A 12,402-nucleotide genomic window follows, 5' to 3' on the forward strand; every position below is an offset into this window, starting at 1 on the left:
AATCGATTATATTCGATTACTGTCACTATTTCATCAATTTACCCCATCTCTACTCTATTTTTTTTTAATCGCTTGGAAAAGTCCATAGAACATCATAGAAGCATTATGAATATTTTTTCTAGCCAATGTTACCAGTTGCAATAATGAATTATGAAAATGTTACATAAATAATAGAAATTATCACGAAAACCAATATAAATGGAGAGTATTTAATTCTTTTCATTATTTTCAACTACTATTTAGAATAATTAAATTTATTTGGAGTACTTTAAGGTTAAAAAAGTATATCCATATTTTCGATTGTAATTTCCTTACGTTCATGGCCACACTCATGGAGCCACTGACAGGACTAACTCGGAATATGGAACAGGCTACCTCGGTATATGGAAGAAACCATAATCCTACCTCGGTATTAGAGTAAATCGACATGTGTAATAAATTATATTTTTTTAAGTATAATAAATGTGTTATCAATGAATCTGTGTTAGGAAATATAAAATTTAACGTATATTCTTACAGAAGACAATATTTCACATCAATATTGATGGTTACAAATGCTTATTTTTCTTACTTACTTTCAAATGTTGTTATTTACCTCGGAATATGGACCCGTTACCTTACATATTGGTTTATCTGTGGGGAGGGAGTCGCACTTCTTTTTCTATGATATTTTTTTAAGTTAAAATCTTCTTAACTTTACAAAAGATAGACATAATAAAGTGACATAGATAGACATTATTATTGATAATTTATTATTCATTTAGCATGAAATGTGCACGTCTAGATATCCTTTAACATGAAAAAGTTAGTTTCTTAACGCTATCGTAGTTATAATTACTGTAATTAACCATCTAATTATCCATCTGTAATGAAAGGTAATCTTGTATACCCCATGGGTAATAAAGATTAGGTGCTTACACAACGTTGGTCATTATTTGATAACGATGTGATGTGACATTAGGAGGCAAATATCATAAAAATATACCTTTTATGCTAACTCTTAAATCGTGACCGATTGATGGTATTAAGTTATAAAATTAAAGTTACAATTATTGGCCATACTTAAGTTGTTTTTTATTATTTACGAATTATTCCAAAGTGCATCGATTGCTTACTCCAACCTTTATAAAGAATAAAGGTTAGGGCAATACCCCATTGGTCGACGCTGCCATTTTTTTATGTAAGTACTTAAGTTACTTTGAGACAACGCACGCTGCACGCGACGACGACGCGACGCGACCACGCTATGCATCAATGGGCCTCACCCTTTTATAAGAATAAGTTTACGTAACTTACTCTCGTCTTGAGTAAATAAACGACTTATACTCGGATAAACCTCATTCTTCAATGGTGAAATTCATCATTACCCATTTTACAGGAAATGTATAAAATACCTAATTATTAACACATTTATATTGATTAGGTATGAGATTACCTAGTACGCATATTTCCTATGAAATGTGTCGTATATAGGTATTTATAATTTACACCACACATTTCCGGACGTTTTCAGGAATTGTATTTGAGTGCCTACATTTCCCAGAAATTGTATACAGTATCGGATTTCATACATCTTCTGTAAGACATACATAAATACATAGGTCAATATACATAACCTCGGGTAAACATGAATGCACTTGATAATCACGAGAATATTTTATAATCACATTCTTTACGTGGTACATTGGTGGTTGTCAAGTCTTACTAGAATTTTTTATTTTTTTAAAACATATTCATAGGAAGGTATTCTTACACTTTTCTGAATATCCCTAATGGATATAGGTAACCTTGGTCCTAAACTGTCGGTCTCAACTACCTAGCCATTGTTTTTTACTCATCATTAACACTTTCTACTTATTTATAACTGGTTGCAGTTGGCGTGCAGATGGAAAGGAGATTTATTTTAAACTAGATGTTCCCGCTTGCTTCGCCTTAAAAATTTTCCCGAGGGAATTACGGGATAAAGTAGCCTATGTTCTTTCTCAGGGTTTAGACCATATGTATACCAAACATTCAAATCCGTTCAGTAGTTTTGGCGTAAGTAATAGACAGACAGACAGACACTGTTACTTTCACATTTATAATATTAGTTAGGATTAACTGTGTTGGGAATAATAAATCCTACCTTTCTAAGTTTCCCAGTAGCAATCGGCGTAAGACCCAATAAGTACTTAATTATTAGGGTAAAATTATCTTAGTATTAAGTCCTGCTCAATGTCAATTAAGCCAATCTCAGCGCGCTATTTGATGGCTTAAGTTCTGCTACCGTACCACCACCGACACATTAGCAATTAATAATCCATAAGCAGACCCTCGAACATCTGTCAGATCATACAAATTACGTCAGATATGATATGACAATCGAGCGACGCTGCTTAAGGTTGTTAATTGTTAATCTTGCTAATGTTCGGTGGCGGTAGCCCCACTGGTTAATTTAAACTTGAAGTTCTAAGGTGGAATTTCACCAAACCCTTAACTTATTTAGTAGCCTGTCAAACGTCTGTCAGTTAGTACAAAAAGTATTTAAAATTTGATTTAATTACAATTTTAAATACGTTTAACGTTTGGTAAAGTGATCCTAAATGAGAGATGAGGATTAGTAACTAGCCTCTGCGCCACAGGGTGTCTCACAGTCTCACGGGCTTCCAGTAGCACATCCATTAATTATTTCGTATTCCGTACCAATGGCAGACCACACAGACAGCTCATTTTTTTTTACTAAATCATAGATGGTGGTCATAAATAATAAAAAAAACCTTTTTTATTTTAAAACGAAAGACTCGAACGAAATCACATATGAGACAACATTAAATAAGACCAGGCAGTATGGGAGAATGCCCTTAGCCTTTTCCATCTAGAGGAAAAAAAATACAAAGAAAAAAAAACTTTTTTATTTATTGGCTTGACCTGCATTTGGCGCGGGTTTTTCTGAACTTTCAGAAAGCTCCTCATTTCTTACCGACTACGACTAGGGTTATTTTTTCTTACCATTTATTGCAACTAATAAATGGCGAGAAAGTTTTTTTTTCCTTTTGTGCGTGTGTTTATTTACCGACAGGAGTTCGACACGTGCACAACATATTGGGGATGTCTTTGTTTTTCGGTTCTTTGTTTAAATTATACAATACAAGAGTAATTCTTCGAAGGAGGCTATTAGGCTTACTTTGAAGTAGGAAGTAGATGCCATTTATTTCTCCCTGCCTCCGGTATAATTGAATAGAATTTGTTATTTTCTTAAAAGTGTCTCTTCTAGTGTTTGTAAAAAGATAATTCGGATGTCCAAATATTATAAACGCCCTAATATGACACAGTGTTTGTTTATAATTACCTAATGAACTAATGAGAGAATAGTACATTGACGTTAGGACAAATTGGTGTACACGAAAAGAACGTCCTCATTAGTCCTCAAGTGACGTATCATCGTATCAATTACCAGTGGGGTTACCACCACCGAACATTTTCCTGTCATACAACTGTCAGATACATACAAGTTACGTTAAATTGGAAAGGCTAGCGACGCTGCAGCTCGGTGCTAATGTTCTGTGGTAGTAAAGCCACAGGTTATCGTTAGAATAAACACGGGGTGCACGAAAGAAACCTACTAAGACCGTACCAACACCGATACATTAGCAAAATTATTAATTAATATAAGGTGGCTCACACAGTTTATCTGAACTACTTTATATTAAATTGTCCCCACACCAATTTTATACTGAACATATTTGCAACATCCTGTGTACGTATAATACTATAAAATCTATAAATTATGGATATGAATGACCGCCTGGAATAAGCAAAACGTCGTGTCTAAGCAATTTACATGAAATCATACCACCGACCTTCAAACTGTGTGTTATCGTTTAGCATTGCCTCGATAACTATCCCTAACAAGATTTACAATTATCAGGAAAACTGACCAATACAGTAGCAATTATTAAGAAGACGGTAGTTAATCTTGCATATACAATACAGGGTGTTGCAAAAAAGGTATAGGAAGCCGAAAGGGGGTGATTAAGGACCACTTTTGTTTTATGATTATTTGCAACTAGCATTTTCCCTTGAGCTTCGCTTCGCCCTAAAAGTTTTCCCGTGGCAATTCTGGGATAAAAAGTAAATATTTATAAACCCTCCTCTTAAATCACTCCAGCTTAATGAAATAACCAGAACCGCAATTCGTTGTGAACACAATGTAATAGATACAGAGAGACGGGAAAAGGCTGCTTTTCTTTATAATATCTGATTAGGCTATGTAAAATTATGTTTCTAGAGCAAAATTGTTAGGTATTTTGTAAATTTTTAAGTCCTAGAACCCTATTTGTTCCAAATGACCCTCTGAGTCACATCCCTTTGCCTTACTATAATGCCCTAAATATACTTAACTTTAATGTTTATTATTGTTATGGGAAGGATGCAACTTCAAACAATCCATTTCATCTCCATAAACATTAAACACACTCACCTTGCATCTTAAATTTCAATTCACTGATTATTTATTTAAAAACTTCATGAATCAGCAAAATTGAACCTTTACTTTATATCTCAATATGCAAATTCAAAAGTAAGCTTAGCAGTTTTTTTTTCGAAAACTTTGAAGGCGAGTCTCGCGAAAACTGAAGCTTTCAGCCCTGAAACCGTGCGCGCCGTTCGCTGGACACAGCCTTACTGAAACTGAAAATGGTAACGTGACTTTTCCGAGTTTTCCAACCAGCAATCATATTTGCTCTGATCTCAGTTCCAATCTGATAACCCGTAACTAGGCATTTGCTGGTAACCGAAATGAAGTAAAGTGAAAATTAATAAGAAGGCTTTTTAATTTTCACTATAGGTACTTCATCAAGTTATTGGGAACCGCAAAAATCTTTTTTCAGTACGTTTTGATCTTATACTTCGTTCCAGGATCTATGAGTTGTATTGAAAATCGTCGTGATACAAGTTAGTGCAGATAATACACTCACAGGTAATGAAAAAGTTCCACTCACAAAATGGGCCCACACTGGCGACCAAATTACCTGAATTTTTGAAAACAGTTTTAGAATTGTATCAACATATATTATCTAAATTTTTTGTTGCTAATATTTTCTTCAATATTGCAGTCGGCGTCATTAGGCTATTATTTTCTGTTTAGGTGTAAGTACTTTGGTAATAGGTAAGTACTTTCACATTATGGTAACTTTTTCATTGCTTGTGTGTAGCCTCGTAACCCTTTGTTTGCATATCAATTTGTTAGATAACACTATACTAGATTGACAAGTAATTCTAATATTCTACGTCGAAAAAATAAACGATTTCATTTCATTTCATTCATTGTAACTTTAATATATGAATAGAGAGGAGTATGCAGAGCTGACCGCCAACCTCCAGTAGTGGAGAGGCACTAGAAGAAGAAGAAGAAGAAGGTATGGTAAGTATGGTAAGAAAAGGAAGGTATGTATACAACCAGTGAAAGGAAAAAGTAGCAGTATGTGTAAGTAGGTAGTAAGTGTATTTTCATCACTTATGCTCTGTAAGCTCTCTGTACCTCTGTAGCCTGTAGGTCTGATTATCCGGAAAATAGCTCTTTTATGACCAGATAAATAACAAATTACAATAAGGTCAACCGGGGCCATTGCGCCACAATACTTTTACTTTCATATTCATTTGAACATAACAAACAGACTATACGCCCTATTAAGCTATAACTTGTGATACATATTAGGAAATTTTATACAATTTTGAAGAATTTTAAATATCTTCTACGTGTAAACGACGTTTCTACAAAAAATGGGATTTTTAGGCGCAATAACCCCTAGCGGGGCTAATGCCTCTTTCACTAGTTTTGTGTGCTTGGAAGAGCTTTTTACAAGTTTAAGTAGATATAATGTATAGATTTACTATTAACGTAGCTAATTATTAGCTTGTAAACTAAATACTGCGCTTAGTTAAGGAGAATTAGTTGATCAAAAATTTTCGGAGCTATGGCGCCTACACACCCTAATTTCTTGTAGTGGCATTTACCCCATCCAAGATTCCAGGGGTGCTCAACATTTTATTTATGAATACTTTATTGGACTTAAAAAAGTATAAATACTTACATGACAAATACAAATAAAGTATAAAAGCATATTTTTTATAATTTGCAATCAAACCACAACTTTAAATTAGTAAGTATACCATTTTTAGAGTCTGACGGAATTAAATCATTACAAAACTATTTAGAGTTTTAAAAACAAGTGGGATCATTCAGTTAATATGACTATTTTTTTATTTATTATTTATTATATGACTATTTTCTATATAACAACCTTATAATGTCGACACCAAATGACGCAAATTTTTTAAAACATTTAGTTTAATTCATATTCAAATTATTTACGTTTTAGTTGGATTACCAATCTAAGAATGTTAATTCTGATACGCTGTTGAATGTTCTTCAATATTGCAGAAGGCGTCATTAACCTAGTATTTTTCGTTTAGGAGTAATTTGGTGCTAATGTCTCTGGAACTTTTTCATTGCTCGAGAGTGTATAAAATACATTTATCATAACATAAAATGTTTAGAACCTCTGGAAATGGGGCTATTGCGCCGCAATAGAGGCAATAACCCCATCAGCCCAGAGGCATTTACCCCAAAAAAAAGCTAAACCTATAAATTTTTAATTGCATATTGTGTCCGAATCTTACTTTATTTCAATAAAATAATCAAAACAATATGTAAAGCAACAAAACATTAACAGTATTTACAGTTAGGAAACATAGATTCTTTTAAACAAACACACATTTGGAACGATTCAAAAAAACGTGTCGGGAAACCGGAGGTGGCCAAAAGAGGTGAAAAAATTAAAATGGCAAATTATTTAAGAAAATTGCTTCGGATACGACATCTATTGGTCAGTGGTAAAAGTTTGAGTTCCAAAGATAGATAGCAGATGACTCCAGTAGTTCTAAAGTATGAGGTTCGGAAGATAAATGGATTCGAGGCATTAGCCCCGTAGGCGACTTGGCCCCGGTTGACCTTAACAAAAAAAAAAAAAAAAAAAAAATTGTAGATAAATAAGATGATTATGTAATGAATTAAATTTACTTATTTACATAAAATTTGAAATAGTAATAATTTAAATATAAAATTAAAAAATTGGAAATAATTCTAAGTACTTATGTCAATGTAATGAAATTTAATAAACGGCTATTCTATTCTATAAATAACAAATTGCATGAAATTACCATTCTTTATTTTTAACATGAAAGAGTCACTAACGACAAACAAACTTTTACATTATAATATGCATTTAAAGTATGTACATGTATAGTCACATTATTTACCAAAGGGTAGGGTTTGGTTTTCACGGCCTGTTGAAAGTGGAAGGTACTGATAACATCATTTAGAATGTGGAAGGGAATTTTTTCGAAATAATTTACTTCCCAAGCCAAAATTTTACAGTTTTTTATCATAATTAGATACATTCTGATTGGTTATTTTTAGTTATTTATATTATAAAACCTAGGTACCTAGCTACCCAATACCTAAAATGTACAAGTCTAAGTAAAAAATGCAACAACTGGCGGCGCTAGTGGGACTGCGGTAGTGGAAAAAAAATGTAGTGGAACTGGTTCAGAAAAAAATACTAAATACTTACTATTTTCGGTGATCAAAGCACGCAGGCCTGACGCAGGCAGATTCCATCTCATAAAGTAGGCATTAGGCAATATTTTTTTCATCTTTTGTGTGTACTAGTACTGATGTGTATAACATGAAAGGGCTTGCTACAGTTATATAGAAAATAAAGTACTTAACCCTTAATCAAATATAGGGAAATTATTTCCCACTTGGCCTGAATCGAAAAAAATATTTTTATTTTTTTACTGGTTACTCTGATCAATATCAACATTAGAAACAAAATAATCTTGATTAAGTTTTAAATTTTATTAATGTCAACACTTTTAAAAAAACCGCAAGCTGTCATCGTACGTCAATGTCAAAATCACGATTTCAATTTTTCTGTGTCAAAAACCGGTTCTCGTGACGATATTTCAAAATTTTTGGAGAAAAAAATCTGCTAAGTACCTAACCACAATACTATTGTAAACTTAACTTGTTTTACAAATGGATTTTATGGTGATTGGCACGGTAGAACTGGTGTTTCTTGCTTTTTCGTAGGTTCAAATAAGTGGGAAATTATTTCCCACTGTTTGTTCCTGCAGTAAAAATATACTAAATTTATCTATACATAAAATATAATGTTACTTTATTGAACGAACTAATATGTATGGTTTTTGATAAGTATAAGCGGTTTATTACTCCAGATTCTTCTTATTTATTTGCAGCATTTTGAAACAATTATTAAAAAGAAACGTAATATTGCTTACTACGAAGAATTTAGAAGAGACTGTCGAAAACATAGCTGACATTTCTGATTTATCAGACACAGATTCGGAAGACGACTCATGCTATGTCAACAGTATTAATTCTCCTTCCGATAGTTACCTCAAACAACTTAACGACTGCATATTTCCTTATTAAAATATTGTTCTTAATACTACTGTATCATTTTATAGCTTTTTTTCTAAAACAAAAAAATATTTATAAAAAAACAAGCAAAGTAGCGGCAACTAGCTTGTATAGAAATTTTAGTAAATATTAATCAAAATTTGTGATTTGTACCGGATAGTGGGAAATAGTTTCCCACTTGATATTATTTTGCTTAGCAATCACGAATAGTGGGAAATTATTTCCCATAGCAAAACCCCCCTTCCCCCCACTAAAAAAATTTTAAAACATTTTTTTCGTAATCTACGGACCCAACTTACCTAAAAACCATACATGGTTTACATTTTTATCAAAAAAAATCATCCATTTGATTAAGGGTTAACTTTATTCTATTAATAAAATTGCAATATGGCGGCACGACCAAGATTATACTTAAACTGCTATTTTTAGCACTGCTATAGGTAAGTATTATTATTTAAATAATGAGAATAAGTTGAAAGATAAGCAATTTTTAGCAATCCTACAGTATCAAACAAATACTTAAACAAAAGTCAAAAAACGTGTACAATTTAATTAATTATTACTACTCGTGATACTAATGCAGATAATAAGATTATTTACATCCTGGGTAGACACTTATTATATTTATTATTATATATTGTATAGGTAATCGTGATAAAGAGCAAGTAAGACTTATGAAAACTGTTATACAAATAGACCGAAACGAAGCTACTTATGCAAAATATCAATAACATAATGGTCAGGTAAATCGGTGGTACCTATACCTATAAGGTTTATTAAAGAAAAACTTGAGAATATTTGAGGCTATCAGTGCAAAAGATACGCCCACTTTTACCCTGATAGCCTCATTTTTTTACCAGATTATAAAATAAAATATATTTATAATATATATAAAACTTACTGCTAAATAAAATAAAAACAATAAACTACCTATTACAGTTAGGTACTAAAAAGCGTATGTGTACTTATATTTTTTTATACTATTAAGTACTTAACTAAATTAATCTAGACCTAAGGATATAAAAGCGGCTGTGGCGGATTTTTAACTTCCGTTTGGAATGCCTTTAAGGGGATCCCTAAAGCTAAAATGCTAAAGTCGGCTTGATATACTTGATTAGATTGGAAAAACGGTGGCTTCTATCACATTGATAAAAATATATTTTGTAGCAGAGGGTATACTGAACATGTTAGTTGCTTATAAATTGGTGCAGGATTATAATAAGTATGTTAAAAAAAATTGCAAACACACCATGTCTTTTGCCATTTTTTGACTTATTATGAAAAAACCCTCGAAATCAGAGGGCCCATTTTCATGGAATCTTATATGTATGTGTAGGTAATTAAATTCTTAACAAAGTTACCTTAAAGAGTTGGATTTAATGGACCAGAAGTCAACTTTTTTTGCAAAAAACTAATAAATTCCGATTTAAAAATGATGACACCGTGACAGATTTCAGATTTCTTCAGTCGTCGCCCTGGTGGCGGCCTGTTAGGAGCGATACCCACGCCATTTTATTTTTTATCAAATATTTCACAAAAACTGATTAAATCAACAAATTATGACTACAAGTATTATAATACATATGCATTTGCTATGGAAAGTTAATTTTCTAATCATTTTAGATGCAGAAAAGCCGAAAATTCTTAGAAAACATTTCGCCTTTTCGATTTGTTTACATTTTTTACTATAGAGTTACAGATGCATAGATAAAGGTAAACATTGCACATAATGACACTTATTAGATTCTCCGAATAAGAACTATACGGTCAATGCAGTATGCCAAAGCGCGAGCCTGTTTATATTCTGAGGGGTAATTTATTTTATTTTAACGGTTGTGTATGGTAGGTAAGCTACACAATATACAGGGTGTTGAAAAGTAAATTCATAATTTGTTTTATTTGAAACCAAAAACCGTAGTTAATTAAAAATATATATATTTTAAGATGTGGTAGTCTGTACACTACAGGTTGTTAAAAATAAGTAAGTATTTTTTAAAACTGAAGATCTAAAATTTACATAATTTTTTAAATCTATTTAACAAGCTTTGCAAAAAAGCGGTTAAGTGCGACTGTATCTCGCCATGAAAAAAGTGAAATGTTTACTGTAGCTATGAATTTTATGCGTTACAAGTGGAATAAAATACCGCATAATATTATGTACAACTATGTAAGAGCCTAGTTTTAAAAAAAAAACTCATAAGAAAATATTAAATACACAGGTTTTTTAACCCCTGAAGGAAATAGAGGGGTGTTATAAGTTTAAAGTAAGGGCTGAATTTTTTTTTTAAATTAGGGTGATAGGTAATGTATATTTTTAATGATTTTTTCAAATAGATAAATGTTATACCATTTTTAAATTGCCATAAAATTACCTATAGTTATAGTTATAGAAAAGGGCAGGGCTACCAGTGCCCATTCGCCACTGCAACCTAAAAGATCTATAAATTATGACTCCCCATGCCGAGTCTCACTCTACAGGCCCAGGTCTTTTATAAACCTGATATTACCTATACAGGATGTTGCAAAAAGGGTATACTGTGCCGAAAGGGTTTGACTCAGGGGTTATTCTGAACAACTTTTGTTCTCCAAGTTTTGGAAATTCTCGAAAAATAAATTCGGTCTCTATAGTAAAAAGTCACGTGATCGAATAAGTTTCTATGTAAAAGGTTTTGTTACGTGAATTTTCAAAATTGTAGAAGAAAAGTGGATCAGAATGGCACCTAAATCCACTTTTGGCTAAGCTTTATACCCTTTTTTCAATACCTTGTATAAAATATCGTCAGCGTCACCTTAGATCGTAATCATCGTAACTCCTCGTGACCAAATTTTAGAGGAGACAAAAATACTGTTTTATTTGTAGTTCTAGTTGGCATACTACCCACCTAAAGTTTTTTTTAACTAGCCTAAAAATGATTTGTTTAGACAGTCTATCTTCCTGTTCAACCGCAGCCTGAGTGCCAGTGACTCAATGACTGAAAGGAGGCCATTAGTGCTCCTAAATAAATAAAGCAGGCCTGTAGATTATCTTTCAGTGTACCGACACATCTGATTGCTGTAAGAGCCTGATAAGCTCTTCGAACGAGTCATACCTCTGTGGTGGTACGGTTTCGACCTTTCGGACAGTCAGTTTGGCATCCGAAATGCGGATTCGAATAGTGGGTACAATACTTTGCGTTCGTTCACTGTCGGAGCAGGATAGGAACCACGGGCGAGTTGTTGCGCTGGCTGTTTGCTTAAAAATAGTAACCGCGTTCAACTCTATCCCCTAGAGGGCGAACCTTTAGGGCGGCTCTTGTATACCATCACTTGTCTTCTTATCTGCAGAAAATTGACAGAGGTCATACGTGTCTAACAAGTACATTAAGGATGCGAAAAGAGAGGGTTTGTTTTCACTGAAGAAGTTCAGTTGCGGAGTTCCACAGCGGTAGGTCTTGGACCCCTCTGCTGTGGAACTTGGCATACAACGCGGTCCTGCAAATCAAGCTCGCAAACGGCGTTAGCACAGTGCATTTTTCTAATGTCACACAGGTCGTGAGGTAGGCTGAGAGCCTCCTTCGGGGATGACATCAAAATGATTCATTACGAAAAAATTGCTGCAGCTGTGCTCGCCATGCAGTGCATGGGCTACTTCCGAATCTGGGGGGCTGTTGCAAAGGAGTCCGTTGCCTCTATACGGTACGGGTTCCGTGCGATCTATGATCCTTCCGGGAGCACCTGTCTTGTCAAGTCGAAGAGAATGGCTCGTATTCGACGCAACCTGCAGTACTGGTGGGATTGGTTGGAGGACAGGACAGCAGGAAGCTGCAGCAGCCGTCATGCTGTGATTAGGGAATACAATCCCGGCCTTTATTTGGGATCCCGGGATTTCGGGACTGGATGAAGACAATCCCGGGATCCCGGGATAGTCCCGGGATTAA

The 12,402-nt window shown here is 33.6% G+C and overlaps 1 protein-coding gene across 2 annotated transcripts in view; it reads right to left on the reverse strand.

Moving 5' to 3' along the window:
• The window catches only part of LOC105384445 (protein singed wings 2), a 94,976-nt gene extending 90,329 nt beyond the window's left edge, over positions 1-4,647 (reverse strand). For both annotated transcript variants that reach the window (XM_038115410.2, XM_048622833.1), the window contains exon 1: positions 4,460-4,647. In XM_038115410.2, coding sequence (XP_037971338.2) covers positions 4,460-4,466 — 7 coding nt within the window. In that variant the 5' untranslated portion in view covers positions 4,467-4,647. The remainder of the gene's footprint in view (positions 1-4,459) is intronic.
• Between the last annotated feature and the right edge of the window lie 7,755 nt (positions 4,648-12,402).

Source organism: Plutella xylostella, chromosome 8 (genome assembly GCF_932276165.1).
Source record: "Plutella xylostella chromosome 8, ilPluXylo3.1, whole genome shotgun sequence".
NCBI lineage: Eukaryota > Metazoa > Arthropoda > Insecta > Lepidoptera > Plutellidae > Plutella > Plutella xylostella.